At 37.5% G+C, this 24,060-nt stretch overlaps 1 protein-coding gene across 6 annotated transcripts in view; it reads right to left on the bottom strand.

Annotated features, from left to right (window-relative positions):
- The window catches only part of DLG2 (discs large MAGUK scaffold protein 2), an 895,217-nt gene that overhangs the window by 323,193 nt on the left and 547,964 nt on the right, over positions 1-24,060 (bottom strand). For all 6 annotated transcript variants that reach the window (XM_082046221.1, XM_082046225.1, XM_082046223.1 and 3 more), the window contains one exon: positions 7,852-8,021. In XM_082046221.1, the coding sequence (XP_081902347.1) occupies positions 7,852-8,021 (170 nt within the window). The remainder of the gene's footprint in view (positions 1-7,851; positions 8,022-24,060) is intronic.

A 24,060-nucleotide genomic window follows, 5' to 3' on the forward strand; every position in this document is an offset into this window, starting at 1 on the left:
AGCTGATGGAACTATCCAGGCAACTGCATAATTAAGCAAAATTTCTATGTAATTCAAAAAGGACAAGCACAGAAGATTTTATCAATTGAAATGTCAATGGTCTTCTTGGCTCCAAAGATGGCTGAATTTGCCCTGACGTGAAAACAATTTGAGATGACCATCTTCTGCCATTCAGTTGCAATCGTAACAAACAAGATGACAGATTTACTTTCTCCAGTGAAGGTGAAAAGAAACTAGCCAAGGCTTATTTGCCTTGAAACAAAATCTCAAGCTTTCTGGCACCCAAGCCCACCTGCACATCTTTCTTTCCCTGTGCTGCTCCTTTTGCTCTATTGCAGCCACAGTTCATTAAGATGAATCATGTTCTGTTGAAGCTGCCTCATCAGTAAGTATTGCTGAAGCAATTTAGTAATGATCTTAACGTGCAGTGCTGGGTATTTATAGCCACCTCAATTGGTTATTAAAATACAGCCCTGCACTTTGAAATTGCCACTGCACCACTTCAGAAATAGTTAGTGTGATGGAGTTGCAGAAAGTACTACTCATTTTGGTAGAAACCTTATCTTTTGTGAATGATTTCTGGAAATTGATACTTAAAATCTACTGTGAGATTAGATGTTCATTTTGCATATTAACCCAGGATTCTTAGAACTGCTTGGAGAGTTTTTAAGAACTGAATGGTTCCGAGGGAAAAACAAAATAAAACAAATATATGTATATAAAATTGCTGCACAGTCTTCCAAGTCATTTTGTTTATTCCTTTACTGCTAAAAATGAGAGTGAAACACAAAAGTGGGAAATAAGAATTATCACAAAAATGTAAGATTTCAAAAAGGTGATGTCCTGCAGCTCTAGTTTTAGGTGAGATAACCAACTGGCTGGCTGGCTTTTAAATTGCATTTGAAATTATCTTTGTTTGTCTGGAAATTCATTACTTTATCGATTGACTACTTAGATGGTTGATTTTGATCCAATGAAACAACAATTTGATACCACCATCTCCTGCCATTTAACTGTAATTGTAACAAAAACATGACAGAATTACCTTCTCTACTGAAGATAAAGAGATGGTAGCTAAAGCCTGAAATACTAGAATTGAAGTGCCACTATTATTACATGAGACTACAATAAATAAGCACTATTTTTTTGCAGAAATAGGAGCCACTCTACAGAATGATCATTTAAAAGCAGCATTTCATATGTGGTAATTTATATAAATGAGATGGCAAGTCTGTAGTGACCAAAGGCAGCTAATACATTTAATATCTTATTTGTGCCATAAAGCAGAAGATGATAATTACAGCAGCATGCACATATCATCACTTAAACTATAGAACAAGATGCTCAGCCTGTGAAATATGAAGGCGCAGATATAACCTGCCGCTTTTTCTCCATCAGGCATTAGCAACACTAATATGTCAAAATATTTTTGAAAAACAGCAGAGGCTTTTATAGCAATATCACAGAGCTTTCTAATTTTATGACTTTCAAGAGAAAGTAATTTTCATGCGATAAACTATGCAGACACTCACATATTCTTACATTAGACAATCCTACCCTGCAGTGAAATCATGCCTTTCAGTGATGTTAACTTATAAGTGATGTCTTTTGAATCACTATCTTAAAACTGGGAGATTATGTATTAGTGCTCGACAGAGCACCTTCTGCTAATTGGATGAAATGCAAGTCCCTTCAAGCAAAGGTACTTCACAAAAAATTATATTTAATTTCAGTTGTGGTTGTTTTCTATTTATACCTGTAGTAAGTGATAGTGTGCTACGTTAACATGAAGTGAAACACTTAAGTCAGAGTAGAGAACCTAAATTTTTAATCTAGGTTTGGGAAAGTTTACCTGCTTCCTCATTTTTCTACCACTCTCTTTTTTAAGTTGCCCCATTTTGTTCTGTTTTAGATCAGGATTCAAAAAAAAGCTTATAGCACAGAAGAGGAATAACACTCAAAACCAGAAGTAAATTCACAGCTCATGAGATCATAAGACTTAAAAGACCATAAGAAATGCTTCAAGGTTCTGTTCAAACTGTGGAAAAACAATTTTGTTGAAAACACTTTGGAGCTAGTAAACCCCACTTCTTAGCGTGAAATCAAAAATATTTTGAAGGTTTTAAGTGATCATAAATTAACAAAACATCTACCTAACTTCCCATAAAACTCCCTCTCCTCAAATGCCAAAGTTTGCTATGCAGTCTTTAGTATCCCTTAAGTCAGAGAAAATGGGCCAGTACAGTAGTAGAAGTGATAGCTATATTAATAAGATAAAAAGTATCATCAGTCTGAAGCAAGCACTTAAATCAGTTATTAAAAAGAGATCTGAAAGCTCTCAGTGTTCTCTGAAACTGGGAAAGAAATAATTGGGGCTCTTTGTCTGCAAAAGCTCCTTCTTTCATTTTAAGTGCTGTAGCTATTACCCGAGATAAAAAGGTAACCTTTGGCTTTGCTTTAGTAGATAAAAATGATAAGATTTCTCCTAACCTTACCAGGAGCAGCATTTGTAAAAATTAAAAGCCCTCTCTATTCCGCTGTTCTGAACTCAACAATTATTTGGCAGACATTTAAAAATACACATAATTCTACTGTACTTTTTTTGATTATTTCAGTTGTCACTGCAAGCTGGGATGACATCTATGTGACAAAACACAATATTTTTCGAATAAAGCCAAACTAAAATGTGTCAACTTCTATGAAACAGAAGCATGAACTTCTATGAAACTATTGACAGTAGTGGAGTGCAGAACACTTCAGTAACAATTTGAGGTAAATCTACAGTGAAATCATACCTTATATTGATGGTGAAAATCTCTGCATCTTCTCAAGAAAACTCCATAATTAAACAATGAGCTAAAAAATATGCTACTTAAAACATACTGATTCTTTTTTCAGTGTAGTAAGAAAGCGTCACTACTACACAGTGACTTTATTCAGTGCCACTAAGAATAAAACAAATGGATATGTGAAAAGGAAATCTACCACGTGTTGCACAGTCGCTTCAGGCCAGCACAGAAAACAATGAAATGGAAACTCTGGAACTGGTTATGCCCAGTGACTTCATCTAACATTTAGATGGCTATACATAATTGAAAAAACGAATGCATATTATCCCCTTTGTATTCATCCTATCTTATTTTTGAGTGTTTTATTGAAATGCCCAGTTTAGGAGCTTAGTCTCTGCTGATTAAGAAGAAAATTAAGATAAGGAGGATAGCAATCCAGAAAGAAATACAGAATTGGGCTGAACAGTGCTTAACAGATGCATTAATTTCTAATTTAGAGTCCTCAAACATAATAACACTCCAAATTGATTAAATGAAAAGTCCTGATATGACCTTAATTCTGAGAGTGGGAAAGAATAGAGGAGTCAGCACTCCCAAATATATTTTGTTAAGTGCCCAAAGCTGCGTAGGATGAACCTGATCAAAATGTATCATTGTCTGAATGAGAAAGAAGCATGTTAAGAGACCACAGAAATGAGACACAGCTGCTGACCTGTGCAGAGCCTTTCCCTCTAAAACACTGAACAAAAGGGCAGCTTGAGCCATCACTATAAGATTCTGATGCAGTTCAAACACTGTAAGGATAATTACTGTTGAATTATCATGAAGGGTGTGAGAATTCAATCCTGTTTCTCTATGATTTTATACTTAAACCACTAGAATATCTGGATGGAAGAATCAGCTATCCTTTCTATTGTTCCTTTTTTGAGTGTTTTTAAGTCTGTCATTTTTCCTCTCAAGTTTCGTAGTACTCAGCTGTTCTCCGTCACATACTCTAAACTTCATTTCTGCAGCTGTGTTGTCTTTTAGGATGTCACATTTCCTATAGAATTGAGGTCAGAAGTTTATTATGTGATCCAACACTTCTGTAGTTACTGGAAGCATTATTTATTTATTTATTTATTTATTTATTTATTTAATTATTTATTTATTATATCAGACCTTAAGTTATCAGTTAGGTATTGGTAGGTAAAATGTCCCACAACCTCTGTGTTTAACTAGGTTTCTGATTGCCAGTAATTAGCTACAATGGTAGAAATCCATTTTACTGATTGATTCTTTTATAAATGAAATTAGAAACCCCATACATTCTATAACAAATCTAACATCAAGCATGCTACTCAATACTTCTGATTTCAGTAAAAAGTTGATTTGCAGTGTGACAGGACAGCATGGAAATCCCAGAGACCAGTGGAATTCCTTTGTTTTAAAATCTCCCAGTCAAACTCAATTGTATGGGTTTGAGCTCTGTCATCTCTGAACAGTGACTGAAGCTTGTAATTCACTGCTCATACACAGTTCCTAGCAGGGGCTTACAGAGACTTAATACATGAGTTATATCACAAAGCAAAATACCACCATTAATTGCTTTGGTTTGGGTGTCCGCATGTTTGCTCCCCAGGAACAAATACTGCAATGTACACAATTCATTCTCATTACTGTTAGTCTTGGTATGTTTCAATACGGAGCAAGAAAAGCACATCACTTAAGGACAGAAATTTCAGTAATGTCTAAATCCTATTGATTTTTAATAAGAAAGCTGCACTGTGTATCCTTCCTCCATTACAACCCTCAGCTACTGCAAAGACTGGCTGCTAAAATCTGTCCTGAGAGTGACTGAAATGAAACACCTGCTGTTTACTACTAAATGCTATGCAAAGGCAAACAGTGAATCGCTATAATTGTACATCCGAAGAGGCACACATGAGGCATACAGAAGACAATCTCCCAAGCACATGAAAGAGAGGAAAATCCTTCAATAATCACAGTTTGCAATTACCATGAAGACACAGACTATAGACATCAGCCAATATTATCAACGAGGTGTGGCAAAATGATGAATGCACAGCACTAAATATCCACACAGCTGGTGTTCTGCTGGAAACCTTGTTTTATCTGTTACACAGCTCATTTGTGTCTTTGTTTACCTCTTTTCCCAAAAGGTCAAGTTGAAGGATTATACGGCCTTTTAGCACATATGATGCTAGGACAGCTTTCTTGTGAAGTGACAGGAACAATTGAACAGGGTTCTGTGTTCAAAAAGGACCACCTGGAAGCACACGACCATGGCCTTTCCCCTGCCATGTGCCCAAAGCCATTGCTACACCATGCATACTTCTGATGTTCAAAATAGATTTGCAAAATTAACCTGTGTCTTTTATATGGTGGCAGCTAGCTAGAAAAATTAAGAGCCACTTAAAAACATCCAGTCTTTATGGTCTCAGAGATATAAGGCCCTCATTCTGAATTCCTCAGATGAAATTAAAAGAATATTTCTATAAAAAGCCTTGCAAATTTCCTTCTTTATCACCTTCAAGTGAAATGATCTACTACACGTACATAGGCAAGCTAATGATCTCTGAGTTTATTTGGCATTATGGCAGATAAGATTTGCTTTCATGAGCTAAATTCTCAACAGAGCGAGGAATGAACTCAATATATACTGACAGACAAGGAAAGAAGCAAATGAAAATGTATTTGCTGCCCCAAGTTTAGAATGGAACGGCCTTCTTGTCTGAGTACGAGGTTCACTTTCTTTATTCACTTTGCCAGTAGGAAGGAAGGATTGGTGTGGTGGGAACTACCACTTAGTATCTGAGAATTAATAAACACTGTGAACATAATTACTGAGCTGTTCTTGCACTTTATAGCAATGGTGTGAAAGAGCAGTTCACAGATAAATCACCTGAAATATGAATAGATAAGCATCACACAAGTGACTAGCACTGAAACCTACGGCCAAGATTCACAAGTTTTGTTCTCAACTTCTGACATGAGTTTGATGCATCTCAGCAGATAGTTTATTTTTCATGGAAGATTTTGAAAAATTTAAAGGAAAACTGCTATGGATATGATAATTAGTATTGATAAGATTTCCAACCAATCTATAACTTATTTTCTTCATTCTGCTTTTTTCATCAGAAAAGCATACAAGGTTTTACTTCCTTACTGCCTAAATTATGAAGATACGAAACCTGGCTTTTGCAAAGAACTAGCCCATCACCTTTTTTCTTTCCATCCAAGTTTCCAGTTAACTTATTTCTATAATATTTAAATGAAAATTAAAAATACATATATTCAGCCTGACAGTAAAATCCACTATTTACAGTACATATCTGTAGTAAACCTCATATAAGAATACAGCTGTAGAACTGATGGTTGTAGCACTAAGCAGTAAAGCTGCTTAGCTTGTCATAAAAGACACTTTTTTGGTATCCACCCTCTTTTATGAAAATAAATGTAAAAAGAAGTAGTTTCAGGCATACAGTAAAAAAAAATATGATGCAAAAATGTTATTAGATAATGATTGTCTCTTTTGTCCACTTCCACAATGCAGCAAAAATTTGGTCATAGCGAATAATTTGTACTGTTTCATTACAACCTGAAAGGATATGTTAATTCTAGTTTCTTTAGCCTTAGGTTACTCAAAATGACTATCGTATCACACACTTAGTTTAATTCCAAAGCTTTAAAAATACTGCTGCCTGCACTACTGTTCTGAGTTCATACACATACAAAATCTCATTAGAGATGCTTTCCTATTAAAAAGTCAATTTAGCATTGTAATTGACCACAAGAATCCAGACTTTTGGGGGTTTGCCCTCAGAAACGTGTTTAAAAATATCTTACTGTTCACCAAGAGTAGCGGATGATGAACATTCTGCTATGTCAAATAACTGTGATATACATAGAAGAGGCATAGTGCAATATTGAAAACAGTGCACTATCCTTGCTTACTGTGAATGGATAATCTCAGCAACTCCAAGTCTATTAGAAACAAATATACTCCATTATTGGTATAAAAAGCTATGTAGAAGTACACTGTACTGTTCACATGAGATGAGATGTAAGGGAAACCACTGAAAAAGCTACAGGCTATTCAGTGTAGATGAAACAGGCAAAATAATCTCATGTGCATGGCATATATTAAAATATATGCAAATTTCTTCATTTCATGTAAGTACAATTAATTAAAGACTTGCTTATGAAATAATTACTATGGATCTAAAAGTCTACTGCTGTTCTTTCTATTCTCACATCCTGTGAAAATATTCATTTTCTTTACCCAGAAATTAGGCATGAAAAAAAATAATAAAAAATAACATATATATACATACATATATATATATATATATATATATATTAGTCAGAGGGAAATTTCAGGCAGGAAAAAAATAAAATGAAATTTGTTAAAAATAACACTTCTGCAAAGAAATCTTTTTGCAAAAGGGAAGGTGAAAATATCATGTTCACAATCTATAGTAAAGCTTCTAGGAAGGAATTTGACTTTTTTTTTCTGTAACTAGAAGGTTCTGTGGAAAGTGATAAAGCTGATTTAGACTAATAAAGGTTTCATGCTAGACTTCCAGGTAATTTTGTTGAAGGATAAAAGAAAATTCTTCTGTGTATTGCGGTAAGCTAGTATTCTCATCTTCTTGTTCCAAAGATAACTGTAGAAGAAACCATCAACATTAAAGTAGAAAGAATAAGTTCATAAAACCTTCTGAAAAGAGGGACAATTCAGAATCTTTGTATTAAACAGCGTCTGTGTATATACTGCCAATGTAAAGCACAATATCCCTGCATCTTGTATTTCTTCAGGACGTAACGAGCCATCTCTACAGTAAACATTAAATGACACAAACCACAACTCCTTTAATTCCTTTATGTTTCAGGAAGAGGCACACAACCATGAATTCAAGTTCTACCAGCCTAAACTAACTGCATTTCAGTATTTGACAGGTCAAACAGTTAACAAGTCAATGAAGTCAGATGCCGTTTGAGACACAAGAAAGGTTAAGCATCAAGATTAAAATGGTTGTCCTTTCATTTCCACATTTACCTTTAGGTCCTTTGAACAGCTTGATCTCTACTACGGTCTCCAGAATAGGTCTCCTTCGACGAACGTACAATCGCACTATGGAGCCGGCCTCTTTTAGGGCCTCCACGGCTTTGCTGTGTGACACTTCTGACACGTCAACCTCATTCACTCGCAAGATGCAATCGTTGACCCTACGAGAAAAGCAAAGAACCATAGATACTAAATGCTTCAGCTGTTACTTTGGATGGAACAGAGTTTTGTCAGTAGTGCTGTAAAAGGAAGAACACTTATTTGGGAAGTCCGACAGATGACAGAATTAAGGCAAAATAATTAATCAGCAAGGAGACAGAGACAGAACTTTTAGTCCCCTCAAAAGACACACCTGATTCAAACTAAAGTCTCTCAAATCACCTGCATTTACCATTCTCCTTCATAAACTGGGGTGAGATCCATAGGGTGATAAAAATTAGTAATAAACATCTTGTCTTTACAGACTTCATTGAAACACTTTTTACTAAACAACATAATTTACAACATTCATGCTGCATGCTATTGCTGCTACAGTTGCCCTTAAGGAAATCAGTTGATTTAATTTAATAGAGACCAGTAATCTTTCAAATACCTCCCTAAATCTCTCATATTTCTTCATCAGAGACAAAGAATTCTAAGTTATCAAAATAAAAATGACATCCTACAGAAAGCAGCCAATTTAAGAGACAATGTTTCATGTTAAATAATTTGAGTAAATTTAATTGTATATCTTTTCACCACTGGCTGTAGGCTCCGATATCTACTGTGTGGTAATAACAACTATTTTTCATAGCTTATTGATAAAATTCCCTCATATTCTTACTTTGGGCATTTAGTATGTTATCTGAGGATGAACTAATATGTTCACCCTAAAAATGTCCTGGTTAGATGGAGCAGTATTCTCCTTATCTGACTGTTGGAATGGAAAACTACACCTTGAGAGCACTAAAACCCATCTCCAAAGCAGCAGGCTAATGACACAACTACTGAACCATCCTTTCTTTGCAAATGAGGGTGAGAAGAGCAAACTCCAAAGAACTAGATGATTTGAGACCCTATTGTTCTTACGTGAAGTCCATTTATTATGAGACACCTAAAAGTAGTTTGGGTAGAGAAGAAATAGGCATATGTTAATGAATGTGCTCTTCTGTGTGTCTGAAAGGACAATTGGTGAAGAAAATATTGGTTACTAAAAACATTCCCATTTCTGCTATACATAAAGATCAAGAGTTGAATGTAACTCTTTGCAGCAAAAGAACACTTGAGCTGCCTATTGCTCAGCAGTCTTAGCACATGAAGGAAGAATAAAGGTTTACTAAAATTTTACCTGAATTCTGGAGAATTTAGGGTGGGGTTTTGTTATGTTGTTGTGCTGCTGATTTTGTTTAAAATACAAAACAAAATAACAAAAAGACCACAACTATTTGAAACCAAGACTTTCTGTGTTATCAGCCTTTTGGAAGAACATTTACAATGCTGATAGAGGTCTTCATTTGACAACTGGTTGAACTTAGAAGGGTCACAATTGATACTTCCCTTTTGATAAAAGGTACTGAATTGCAAAGTTTCCAGTTTTCATTCAATGGTTGGGTTTGCTGCTTTCCTTCAAAGCCAGAAAATGTTCTAATATAAATTGCTTTATTCTTTTAAATAAATCATGAATACATCCTCCTACTGCTTCCAACTCAGAAATATAGTAGTTATGTCTAAGCTGCTAGCCTTTCTATTAATATCACTACATATCTGATTCTTGTTAAATTTATTACTCTTATTGTTGTCATATATGAAATACAATTGGCTATACCATGCTTAATGAAGAACTATAGGGTACTAACCATTGGATGGTTATGAAGATGAAAAATTAAGAAAAGGTTGTAAAAACACTAAAAATGAGAATAACATTTATTTTGTTTTCATATTCTCGGTGCCCTGCATTGACTAATATTGACCTTAATAGATAACCCTATCTACCTAAAACGTTTCATAAAGGCTCTAGTGATGCCTCCTGTTAAGGGAAAAAGAATCTTTCAGGGAAAGTCAATAAACAACATGGAATTAACTTGCCAAAATCAGTAAGCCACACACCTTCATTTACTGAAAAAGCAAGACCCCTTGGAAAAGGACATTTACACTCCAACAGGAATCTCACCTTAGTGTCTAAAATTTGGCCTTTTAGAGTTAACTATGTCTTTAAAACAGTAAGACTACCTTTAATGGAACATACAAAGATTCATGCTGCTGCTGCAGGATTAATGGAAGAGTGAAAATACAGAGCCGATCCAGTGATACAAATACTTTCAGACAAAGTTTTTTGTTTCATACAAATAAAAACTTTGCCAGTGCAGAAGAAGCAGGACAACAATTATCCAATCCAGTCCGCTATGACAAACACATCCAGCACTAGATGTCCATCTATACCCACCCAAACCTGTAGGTTTCTTTTCTGCTTCACAAAGAAAAATAAGAGGTTTTTAGTTTTCATAGATAAAAGAAATACAATGCTCAAGAACATACATGGACATGCATAAAGTGTGCATGTGCATGCACATATAGAGTTGTTTGAGCTTTAACACAATTATTTGGATGGTGTGCTAACCACATACTAGATAAACAGAACAGAATGATCTCAGAAGTCTACAAATCTTCTTTGAGAATATTCAGACCTCTAAAACAACAGGTCCATGCTACAATTAAATAAATTACACAAGCTGGTGAGCTGTCTCTAACCTTAACCATAATGGCTAAATGATTATTTTATCATATTCACTTAGATACTCCATAATCCTTTTTCAATTTAGAAACATAGAGTCCTTGGAAGTTAAATACAAAGCATTATTCACTAAAAAATAAGACAATTTCTGAGAAGACAATAAAATAAGAAAGCTGAAGAAACATCTCAACGCACAGACTGTGACATGGTATGTTTCTCCTTAAATCTATGTGGAAGGTTTTCAGGCCCAATACTTGTCATGGTTGTTATTACCTAAAGACAGAAGTCTTTGACAGTGGCCTTGGAATACTTTTTTCTTCTATTTAAACTCTTACAGTACAGCTCCTACTCTGCAAGAACTCTGCTCTTTTAGTGACCTATAAATGCTGCAACAATACACACCTAAAACAATAAAGATAAAAAAGTCAGTAAATTGAGTTCAAGAAAATTCTTTCAGATGAGATGATCAAGCCCTCCAATGTATTTTCCCAGAGTCATCGAGATATTCATGAGACAAATTTACGGCAAAAGTGTATTCCAGTTGATACATGGATTCCTTTCTCCATTTGTCTCTAAACGTTCCTATAGTCTGTAGGTGGGTATATACTACACATAGAAATTAGTGTCAGGCACATATTCAGACCTGTGCCAAGGAGAGGATCTGCTTCATAATCCAGGATAGTAATACACAAATCCAGCAAAAGAGATCCTTGTAGTTTCACCAATACCTACAGTAATTCAACACACAAAAATCCAGGCAGGAGGGAAAATGTTCCAAGATGACTTGTTTCCACAAGATACTATAAATACATTTTTTTAGTATTAAAGCATGCATCTAACAGTCTTGGCACTTCTAAATTATTGTTGTTCTACTTGTAGACCTTAACTTCATATAGTTCTTTAAGCAAGATCTATACATACAGTTATTTTTTAAGATTGAAAAAATAAAAGAAAAAATTTCTAGTGAATTGTAGAAAGTTCTAATGAGAGAACAAGCAGAAAATGAAGTTGTATTTGCAGCTATGGCTAATGACTGAATACAAAAATTAAGAAACTAGAAGAAATTGCATTTTCTCTAATTCTATACAGAAAGAACTCTTAAAATTATTCTTAAGATTTAGAAAACTTTAATTGCTAAGATTTAACAATACAGTCTCAGCATCTGCTGGTGGTACAGATTCACAGACTTCTTGACTCAGTTTACTCCTGTTTCAGTGAAAAACAATGTGCGATAAAAAGTATTTTGAAAACTGCATGTGCCGTGCTGGAAAGAAGAAAACAAAAAAAAGACCTAAAAGCAACGTTCACCCTATTGTTTCTTTGGAAAAAGAGGGACTTCACATCTCAATTCAGCACAGCATGTAAGTCTCTGATTAATTTTTGAGTTGTAAGTAATCCTATTTCTATTTTATCTTGGGGACTTGACATTATGCATATACTTAAATGTATTCAAGTCCACAGAATCACCCCTGCAGGTAATGTCTGAGTTAAAATGAATTAGGCAGCTCTTCCCATGGCTTGCTGGCTCATCTAAATACTTTAACAAAACAGATATATTCTACAAGATTTTTGTAGAATAATAAAGATATGAAGGACCCTGGATCGTAAAATACAGAGCACATTCTATATTCATGTCAAAACAGTTAAAAGGGACATAAGAAATGTGAGAGAGATTTTGCCATCAAGGGGGATGGTCAGACACACAGAGATTTACCAATAGTCTTTGGTAAATTTAAAGCAAATAAGAGATTTGATTAATTAAAGAAAAATACTATTCTTTAAGGTTTTATTCCAAGGTTGTTCTAAACTTGACTAGCTTCATCTGGATTTCCTGCTTACTGTTTTCAAGAAACTGTGTAGACATCCTTGAAAAGCTGATAATTGCTTCAGTCAAGTCGTAAGAAAACAAGGCGAGTACAATCCTTAGGCACTTACTGGAAATATAGTAGGTGACAACTGGTAATGATCATTCTGTTCACTTGTTCCGTGCAATATGTTGCCCTGAAGAGAAACCCAAAAGCACACTAGTATGACAGCAAAGAGCTCCAGGAGACCAAATGGTCCTGCCAAGACACATTAGCTCACTTGAAGCTCCATGAAGAGCTACTTGCAACCAACTATGGACTCAAGAACAAGAGAATGATCTATCTATGCTCTGTGGGAAATCTTGACACTAAAAGCTGCAGTAATCCGTGGGTCTTAGCTGTCATCCAGGCACCACCCTTTTTAGCTGCCTTCTTAGAAAAGCTTAAATGGATATGGACTTTATTTACTCTTTAGTCGAAGCTTAGAAACCAAAGTAAATGTACTGTTATTGAGGCAGAATGAGTGCAAAGCTATGGCATAGAATAGGTAGATATATATCTCCATATAACAGTGTGGAGGTATCAGGTAGATGGCAAAAATAAGAGAGAAAAAGCACTAAACTTTCACTTTGTTTCTTTGCTCCTGCTTTGTCTAAACTTTTTAGACACAGTTTCCCTATAGATGGTTGATGCTTGGTTTCTTTCAGGAGTTGCAAAAACACAGCACTTTAAGCAGAAGCACAAGATTATAGGTGACAAGCTGAAAGGACTGATCCTTTCTCCAAGACATCAGCTAATAATAACTTAAATACATTATCTGACCCTACGAGACTCAGGCTAGTCCTTTAGTTAAAGGAGACTGACTCTCCCCTACTTCTTTTTTGTTTAATTCTATACACATCCTTCCTATTGCACAGTAAGAAAGACTTCCAGCATATAGGGGTAAAAAGTGTAATTATTGTTTCTGGCTCACATAATTTATTTACAAGAAGAATAATTTATTTATTTATTTATTTATTTTAATTTCAACTAAGAATTCAGAATAAAGGTTTTCAAATTTACTACAGCAGTATTCAGATCTGTCTTTCTAGTTACAGAATATAGAGCTAAACCCAAATGACAATGTTATGTGTGTACTATAGAACATGCTGTTTCCTTAGGTATAATGTTCCTTAGACACGATCCAATTTCTGTAGCAAATTCACATATAGCCTCAGGCCCCTTTCTGACATTGTAACACAGTATAAAACTACTGCTATGTCCAATTTAAAAATAAACGGATAAAACTTAGAAGTAGAACAAAAATTCAGATCTCATTTGCAGTTTCTGACTATTTCTGGAAACTAGAGAGGATGTAGTGCTTATGGAAATGTCTGATCAGGCAATCCTCACTCAAAATTTGCATGTTTTATAATGAAATTCCAAATATCTCACGAAATGGTTACAGGCTGAAAATAATACTTGACAAAAGTTATTATTTTGGGAAAGAAGGAATAATTTATGAATGACACAGCAGAATTTGAGCTGAACTTAAAAACCTAGGAATTATTTTGATTGAAATTATGTGCAAATATTGGTACAATACAATTGTAACCCAACTGTATTTAACATGAAGGCACTATTTGAAGCATTGAATCTAACCTATGGTTCTAGCGAGAGTAGAATTGCTTTTGGTTCTGAGGAAAATAAATAAGGACTAAAAATATAATATTGCATTTTTGAGAGAGAAAAAAAAATCCTTAAAACCACCGAATTCTTTAGCAAGTGGCATTAATCTATTACAATGAAATAAACTGAAAAAATTACAATATTTTTCCTCAAAATGCTGGCATGGTGCCACCCCAACTCTTCGCGTGCAACCTTGAGCAGGTCATTTAACTTCTCTTTTTTCATAATCTTCAAATAGATGATTAAAACTCACCTACGTTCCACTTCCTTTGTCTCCTGTTTACAGTCTAAATCAACTTTGCAGAGGAGAGTCTACACCTTCTTGGCTCAACTCAAACAAGGACTAACTCTCAGTGCAGCCTCTAGGCACACTCAGCATAAATAACAACCACCAAAAGCGGCTCCCTGCCTTTTCTTGGCTGTCTTCACCCCTATAACCAGCCTTCAGAAGTGAGAAGTGAAGGGTAAATGCTTCCACCACACACAAAGGTTCTGCTCCACATGTGTATTTGTGTTTGTGTGCAAATACGGGAACTAAACTCTGGTGCAGCATTCCTGTCAAGTACATACACCCAGAGTGATTCTTTCTCCACCTGTACAGGCAAACCAGCTGTTGGTTGTCCAGAGGCTGAAGGCTTTAGTGTGGTGGAGGTAATAAGTCTTTCCAAAAAGCAGGGTGTACTTGTTTAAACCTGGTGCTGTGCATCTGCAGCTTCCCAATTCATACCAGCAACTGACTTGATTTTCGGCCCAAAGACCGAAATAAAAAATCCTACAAATGGTTTTGATTTAAGTAATGGAAACCCAGTCTGTCCTTCAGCGTACCACCAGCCTTCACCTCACAGCTGCTGGCGTGAGGTTTTGGAAGGTGACCTGAAATGGTGTTAGTTACCCCCACAGTTCATGGTTCACTCCTTTAAATTTTTGTGGTGTTTTTCGCCACCTGTCTTTCCAAGGGGATGCTGATCTCTAGTGTTTTGCTGGTGCGGCCTCACTGGGAGCACCGTTTGCAGTTCGGGACACCACAGGATAAAAAGGATATTAAGCTACTAGAGAATGTCCAGAAGAGGCTACGAAGCTGGTGAAGAGTTTGGAGAGGAAGCCATATAAGGAGCAGCTAAAGTCACTTGGTTTGTTCAGTCTGGAGGAGACTGAGGGGAGAGCTCATGGTGGCTACAGCTTCCTCACAAGGGGAGGAGGAGGGACAGGGCTGAGCTCTTCTCTCTGGTGACCAGTGACAGAACCTGAGGGAATGGCAGGAAGATGTGCCAGGGGAGGTTCAGGTTGGACATGAGGAAAAGGTTCTTCACCCAGAGGGTGCTGGACACTGGAACAGGCTCCCCAGGGAGGTGTCACGGCCCCAAGCCTGACAGTGTTCAAGAAGAGACTGGACAACGTCCTCAGACACACGGTGTGAACTGTGGGGTTGTCCTGTGCAGGGACAGGAGTTGGACTCGGTGATCCTTGTGGTTCCCTTCCAGCTCAGGACCTTCTATGATTCTATAAATGGCAGATGGCAAAGGAAGCAGAGAAGCAGCAGAAAATGCCTGTGCACAGCAGATCCGGCTCCCTCCCTCCATCTTGCTGCAGTGTCCTCGTCACTTTTATGATTCCCACTAGTGCAAAGTCCTAGTCCTTGTCCTCCTGAAGGCTGCATGAGAAAACATGCAAAGGAAATTCCTCCTTTGTGTACCAGGAGTCCAGTGATGGTTTAGGAGGCAGAAATACCTGTAGTAATGCAGTCAAAAATTTCAGATCACGTCCAAGGAGGGCTTAAGGTCACAGCAGTGTGACATGCAGGTGTAGTACCAGAAGACTTTGAGCTTCATTTTGCTTAAAAAACAGACTGGACCCAAGATTGTCAGGGAATAATTCAGATTTCAGAAAAAACTTCTGAATTTCAGAATGGGTTATTACCTGAAATGACTGTGTTTCCACATCCTGTTAATGACATGACCTTGCTGAGACCCAAGACACAACCAGCATGGCTACCAAACTGTCATTAAGACATTTACCTTTATTGTTGTTTGCTGTTGATTTAGTTACTCATTGTTTTTTTTTTTAAAAAAAACCAACAGTCATCTTAATTCTACGTCAACATATTAAGGGGTCTGCTTAATAGTACTTTAATTTGAAGTAAAAGTGACTGGTAACAATATCAGTGAAATATTAGTGGAGCAGCTCATCATACACAGTGTCTCGTTACTCCTCTCCCTGTATTTCATTTAGTACTCTAATTTCTATTTTTGAAGTTGCAAGTCAGAAACAGACAGCACACTGCACTATATAATTAGGAATGGAAAAGTCCCTGCAGCCTTTAAACTGTTAGAAGAAAATATATTTAGAAGCTTGAATATGTTCCTATTCACAGCTTCAATAGAGGACATATCAGAATTTATCTTTTTTTTTTTTTTTTCCTTTCTTTTTTAAAGGTCTTAAACACAGCTGTAAGACTTCACTCCAGGCACAAACTTGGCTAAAAATCAGTTTGTCTGTTGTTTAAAATACTTCGGAACATTTTGGCATTCTAGCCTAGCACTGAGAACTTCCTGGGGCAAGGCTGGGGCTCCCCTTCATTTAACCCTTTCTGCCACAGTGAACACATCCTTTCACCCTTTTAGGCAACGTGCCTTTATCACAGGGTTTTGGTTTGGTTGAAAATACCTACCAAGCTAATATCTAGAATCCAAGAGAGTCTGACCCCAAAGACAGTTCATGTTACATCAAACTGGCCCTGTGAAATCGCATGAAGAGGTATCCAAGCCAGCTCAGACACTGTCAGGGTAGATCTAGCATGGAAATCCACCCAAATTTATATTTTCTATCTGTGTACAGCCAGATATCACAGCTAAATGAGTCAGGCGGCCGCCCAGGAATCAAGCCCTTTGCCAAATGGAAATGCTGCAGCCCCTATTATCTGGATGACCACACTGTAGGGAAGATCGGGGCTAAAAATGTTTGCTCACCTGAAGGATAAAAGCTATATGAAGCCACGATCCAGACCGGGGGTTCATCTAGCCTGTTGTTTCTTTCTATCATTCCTTATCAGATGGTAAAGGAAAAGCATTAACACAATAACACAACATTTACCCAGAACACATTTTCAGCTGCTGATGACTCTGGACTTTAATGAGCAAGAGATAATTTTTTTTTTTTTCCATTTAATAACCCTGGATAGATTCTTTCCACTGCTTTCAAGACCCACATAGACTTTTAATATCCACAATGTGATATCTAAATGAATTCCACAGCTTTGCTACCAGTTCAATAAATATCTCCTTATGGATAATTCAGTCTGCTGCTTAGTGTTTTCATTTGATGTCCCCAAATCCTTTCATTAGAAGAGACAGCAAATGTTGCTCCCTGGTCATTGTGTTTCTGTCCGGCAGTTAGGGAACAGGACATAACCTCTTACCTCTTGTAACTGATTTTTGTCATAAGAAAAGCTCTGCTAGCAAACTCTTCAAGCCAAAGGCATATAGCTGAACTACTAGCAACACTGATTTAATTTCAGAGACAGAAACACCATCACCCACCTTTCTATTTATCTGAATGCCTCTTGGCTGTAGCATCAACAGATTTATAACTGAACTCTGAAAAAAACCCCTGCAGTTCAGTTAGAAGTTGTTTTTATAATGTTTTGTTTTCTTTTCTTGACAAAAATTTCATTGTTTTATCCTGATTTTCCAGGGAAACAAAATGTAAATTTCATTCTAATATGCTTTGAATGAAAATAAAATTTAATAAAATAAAAGGTTAGGCAGTCAGGGAAATAAAAATCAAAATAAAAATCTGCTGTCTTGTTATCCAATATCATCTCCTAGAAAAACACTTTCACCACATCTGCTTCCATCACTGAAGCTGCTAAACTTTATCTAATATAATGCTCTTCTTAAATTACAGTCAAAATCTCCTATTATTCAGGAAAGCATCCTCAATCATAAGGCTAAAAGGGAGATTCTGCCTCTTGCTATGACTTGATTTAATCTTTAAATAGATTACAAATATTGTAACAACAATGCAAACTGAGCACATGAGCTCGCCCCTGAGCACTGCTCAGGACACCCATAGAGAGAGGACCCTCTCTCCACCCAACTCCCAAAGCATCACGCTCATTGCAAGGTTGCCCTGACCCAATTAACATTTACTTATCTTTGGGGAAGTGAAATGACTTTGGAAAGAAAGAATAAAATACATCGATTTCATAGCCCCACCAGTTTAATTGTCTGATTACTCTGGAAGACGTTGCTCATGTTGCCCAGAGGGAGAAAGATGGTGAGTGCAGGTTTCCCTTCAGGTGATTTTGCTACTGCTTTGATGAATGAAGGAAGCCATTATTTACTCTCTTTTCCACTGAAAAAGCAATTTGGACCTCATTTTGTATCAAAAAAATATTTGCTCAGCTTTAGTATAGTATTCCAAAGTCTTCTTCCACCCGAAGTTTGTAGATAGCAAATTTATATGCAATGATGCAGCTGGCACTCCATTGAGAATTGCTCACAGGGCAAGGGAGACTTAAAAAATAGCTTATTTAAACAATTACAAGTTAAATAACAAGGCTGTATAAGTTAAATAAGTTGCCACATATATTGTAAGTTTTTTAAAATTTGCTACTGTTAAATGCACTATGCATTTATATGGTAAATTATTGATTCCCAAAAAAAAACTTGGCAAGCAGCTAATCTGAGGCAATTCTTAGCTGTAAGAGTGAATTCGTGAATCAAATTTCCAAACTCATACTAATTTCAAAATCAATAACTTGACCTTATTATTATTATTATTATTTGAAGCTACAGAAAAGCTGAAGTTTCATAAGCTATAGGAATGCTCACTGAATGGTATTGACTTGGTATTACTTAAGATTTAATCATGATGACCTCATGCAACATGGTCAATAATATCCAGGAGCTAAAAAAGGTGGTAAATTCCACATCAACTCTAAATATCATTCTCCACAACCTCACCTTAGGATAAAAATAACCTCATACAGTTAAAATTTGTCACGTATCTACTTGAAAGTTTAGCCAACAACAATGCTACACAGAAGTGCTGTTCTTTTTGTATCTGATAAAATTCAGAGAGGTTAAAGATGCTTCAAAAACAAACACGACGCAGAGTGCGGAGAGAAGCAAAACCCCACTTGGTTTAATGCCTCCCAAAAGAGCCCCACCTCCCTACACACACTTAGAGAATGGGAAGTAGTTATTAGCGAAGGGCAGCTCATCTCCCAGGGTGTAGCTATGTGGGGTTGAGGGAGGAGTAGCTAACACCCATTCAATTTGCACAAAGACAGACTCAAGCATAAACTTTTGAAAAAGTCAAGTCTAAGCACATCTATAACAGGAAGACCTCTTTTTTTCTTTTATTCTTTTTCTTTTTTTTTTTTTCATCACAAACATCCTGCAAGCAGAATGATATCCTGCCACTATATAATGCTTTTGGAGGTACAGCTGTTCTAAATCATTTATAATGAAATGAATTTCTGTGACATCAATCCTTCAGTTACTGCTTGGCTGGCATAACTCGAGGCAAATTAACTCTCTTTTGCTAGGTAAGCCACACCTGTAGTTATGTACAGAGTTTATGATCTTTCACTTCATATATTATTCCTTTTAAAATGCCCCTTGCACAAGATAGACCCCTCTCCCCACTTTGTAAATCACATTCTCTTCAAGCAGAGTTAGGACCGTGATACACAAAAGTACATCAAGGTAAAGCTGCTGCAGTGGGGATGAACCCTTTGCTTTGCCAGACACATCAGTGCCAGACACACCGGCATAAAAGACAATTCATAACAAAACTCCACCCATAAAACACCATTTTGTATTTATCAGACCTGAGATTCCCACCACGACTTACTGAAAATCAAGTAAGACTTTACTAAAAGCAAGAGAACTGAAACAGTGCAGAGCAGACACAAGCATGAGGTGACTCAGGCCGGCAGCTCCGCCAGATAAAGTCAGCGGTCACTGGCCAAACGCCCAGTTAGCGATCGATCAGCCGGGAGGCCTGACGAGCCCACGGTCTTGTTTAAATGTCGGCGTTTGATTGCGAGCTCAAGACAGCAAGGGGATGAAGGGAAACAGACGGGTAAGTGTAGGCAGGAGTGGGCAGGATGGGGAGGGGGATGCAGAGAGTGGGCAGGACACTGGGGCTGGCAGGCGACCCAAAAACGGCCTCTCAAACTTGCATCAATTTTTCTTTACTAACCACTTTTGCAAGACCTACAGGAACCACTATTTCCCTTTTCTTTCTCCCCCTCCCAAAATTAAGTTGCTTCTCCCACCCTGCGTTTGTTTTCCCCCTGCATTTCTCATCCGCCTCGGTCCTCAGCTTTGACATCCTTCGCTCTTACCACATTTTTCCATTCCTCCGTCCGTTCTCTAACTCCCCAGTTATCCTCAGTCTCTCTGCGTCTCGTCTCCTGCCACTGCCATGTACGAGGCTTTCCTTCTGAAACTACTCCCACTAGAAACCGAGCACCGAAATTCCCAGCGCATCCAGGCAGCTCGGCTGGCTCTGGGCGGCTCTGGCAGCCTCTAATGGTGGCCAGAAGCAAAACTTCTGCTCACAGAACGAGTATTCACGTCTGCCCTTCAAAGCCAGAGGCCAAAGTGGGGCAGCGGAGAGGCAAAGAATGAGAAAAAAAACGAGGTGTAGGTAGCTGTGGGGTGTTGTGAGAGGAAGGCGTTGGGATAAAGAAAGGGGAAAGAAAAACAAAACCCTGTAAAGTCTGAGATGAATGAAGGCACCAGGAAGCTGCAAAGCTCCTCCCAGCTGCAGGGCTGCTCTGCAGGTACTGGGAGATGCCCCAGGCCAGGCTCTGTAGGTGTGGTAGAGGGCAGAGACAGCTTCCCAGCCCTGACTTACCCTCCGGTTTAGCTGGTTCCAGCACTGGGCAGGGGCTTCAAGGTCCAAAGCCCCGAGGAAGAGCAGCTGCCTCAGCCTGGCCTCAGTGAGTCCAGCCTGGGGAAGGACAAGGCGCTTCCTTGCGACCCAGATACGCTTTGCCTGATAAATACACCAAACTGCTCGGTTGTTCCTCAGCTGTGGTTAAAATCCTCCTGACTGACACCCGCACTGTTTGAAGCATATTCAGGTTTGTGCAGGAAAACCAGTTACAACAGATAGCCCAGAAGGCAATTCCAGATTCAGTGTTTTTACAAGCACTTTTCATCTGGGGCTCTCAAAGTGCTTTGCAAATATGAACTCGTTTAAGCTTCACAACAAACCCCCGTGAGGCAAAGATAATGATCACTATACCCATTTGTAAAATGGGAAACTTTAGCACAAAAGAAGAAAATGTTGCGGCAGATCAGGCACAGCAAGTTGAGAACAAAACTGAGCAGTCCTGCCTCCCTGGCGCTTGCACTGACAAGCAGAAAACCCTCCCTTCTGCTCTGGTCTGATTGAGAATTGCTATTCCAAACAAAGGTGTAGTGTTAAAAAAGATGAAGGAGGAGAAAACGTGTAGTTCAAGTTCAGTAAGAAACTTGAGCAGCTTCAGCGCACCATTAGGCTACACGCTTAACATAGAATTAGCTGCAACTTTGAGTAGAATGCAGATAGGTAAGTGGGGGAAAAACAAATAAAAAGGAAAACAAAACCAAACAACAACAAACCAAAACCAAACCCCTTGCTTTTTATAATGATATGATTTAGAGTAATGCGCAGAATGGCACAATGTAAGCAACATGTCCAAACAAAGTGCGCATCTTGCCAGTTTGTATTAAAACTTGCATGCCACAGGGAAATAAATTTAACCCCCCTGGTCTAATGTCTGTAGTAAAAGCAGAGCAAGGAATGTGACAACAGTGATGAGGTACTGCCAGGAAATATGATTTGGGTAAAGTCTGAAAGTCCAAGAGTTTATTCAAACCACAGCTGAGAGTTTTGACAGTGTACGAACAGATTGTCTTACTGGGTATTAGTGGTTTTGGCTGTCAGAAGCAAAAAGTTGACCAAGCTTTTTCTTTAAAGTTTTAGAACCAGATCTTTGCTGATTGTAAGGAACTTAATTTTACTTATGATAGCTTAAGTCAGTCTCTTTTTCATCCAAAATCTTATTTTCATCTTTGGTGGGAATTGAAAGAAATGAAGAATTCAGCAGTACCCCAGAGGGTTACACCTGTCGAATATAGGAACAGATGTGAAATATTCTTTCCTTGAGTAACACTAGACTCCACAGAGATCTGATGATTTCTAAGGTATGTCACCACAGAAGGCTTCTTAATCCAGACAAATTATCACTGAGCTATGTAAATTCATAACTGCAGTAGCAGTGCAAACATGTTGATGAAATAATTGCTCGGATTTGGCTGCATGGGGCTGTTCTGCTGCTGCAGCACTCCGGACAATTGTAATTTCAGGCAGGATGGGTACCAAAGGAACCCTTGGGAGAGAGAGGCCTGTTAAGCAGTTAAGTACCACTGCATGAAATACTTTGTGCAATGGGCTCAGTACAACTGCAGTGTAGCTAAAGTTCTAATAACAAGCTACTTTGCTTAAGTGTTATTTGCAAGCAGGGGTTTGAATTAGTGGGAAACAGCTCAGAAACTTATAGGGAGAAGAAACGGATCTTTTGTGATAAAAAGAAGACATCTACAAGAATATCCATCGCGACTGTCTATAAAAAGACCCCTAAAACTCACCAATTTCAAACACCACAAGCCAGAGAAAAACCTTTTTCTTCCCCTTCAGAATTCAGCATTGAAATGTGATTTTGCTTTCCTTTCTTGCACTGCCTAAGAGAATTTTTGCAGCCCACCAAATTATTTTCAAAGTAGGAAAAGCAGAAATACAATAACATTCAGAGACATGCCGGGGCTCTGTAATACCAAATAAAGTAGGATTCAGCTAAAGAAAAGTGAAGTGGTGAAAACAACAGAAAAGATAATTACATGGTAAACTATTCCATTGGTGAAAATAAGTTGATAAGTTCAAACTTGAGTAATGGTAAGGCATCCTCAACTTTAAAAATAACGTATGAAAATCAGATTTTGATTTTGTGACCTGCCTTTTTCCAGGTAGATCCTCTGTAGTATTTTCTTTTTAAACATTTATTCCATAGTAGCTCAAAAATGATACGCACAGATACACAGACAAAGAGAGTTAATAAGATCAGACTTCCTAACACAAACCAGGACAGAGTGAGCAGTCAATAATTCACGATCTAATTTATGACTGTCTGCAAAGCAAACATGTTTTGCCTAATGGGGTGAATGTCTCTTTATTAACTTACTACCAAATTATGCACTGAACTAATAGCATTGTCAGAGGCCTGTAAACAGTGCAGATATGAATCAGTATTTTGTGGCAGCACTGTAATTATAATAACATCCTGAACAAGCTTTGTGCCATTGCAACGCACATAGACCTGGTACTGATAGGCTTAATACAGGAACAAAAGTTAACAAATAGGGACTTGAATCACAAAGCAGACACACTTCTGTTTTGATATATAATGGTGGTGAAATAAAGCCAGATGCCAAAACTGGATTAGAGACACATGACACACTTGGAGAGAACATGATCTCTCCTGGCAACATTAATCTGAAAAACCTCCTAGTTTTTTCCTGTTATCACCTTCAATTCTATTCTTCCTACTAAGCAATCTAGAGCTAAAAATGGATGCCAACAGGTAACAACCATGTGTCTGCTGCTGTTGAGGGGATTTAGGCTTGAGACTTTTCGTGAGATGCAAAGTGCTGTCAGCACAGCCCACGGGGCAAAGACTGGAGAGGGTCCTTTCCCCAGCCAGCTCTCAAGTGGGGACTCGTTTCTGTTTCCTCCATCGCTTCTCTGCTTTGATTTTCTCAGGTAAACTGCACACAATAGTTAAAACAGTGTGTTTCTTAATTCCAGTTTTCAAGCTTTGAACAAATAGGATGAAATTGGAATATTTCCGCTCTGGTTCATCTTTAGTGAAACATGGAAATATTTTAAAAAATCTCATCAAAATGCAATTTTTACCTTTACTTTCATTTTTCTCAATTTTATATTTTAAAAATAGAAAGG

The sequence above is a fragment of the Streptopelia decaocto genome, assembly GCF_964273445.1.
Source record: "Streptopelia decaocto genome assembly, chromosome: 1".
Classification (NCBI taxonomy): Eukaryota; Metazoa; Chordata; class Aves; order Columbiformes; family Columbidae; genus Streptopelia; species Streptopelia decaocto.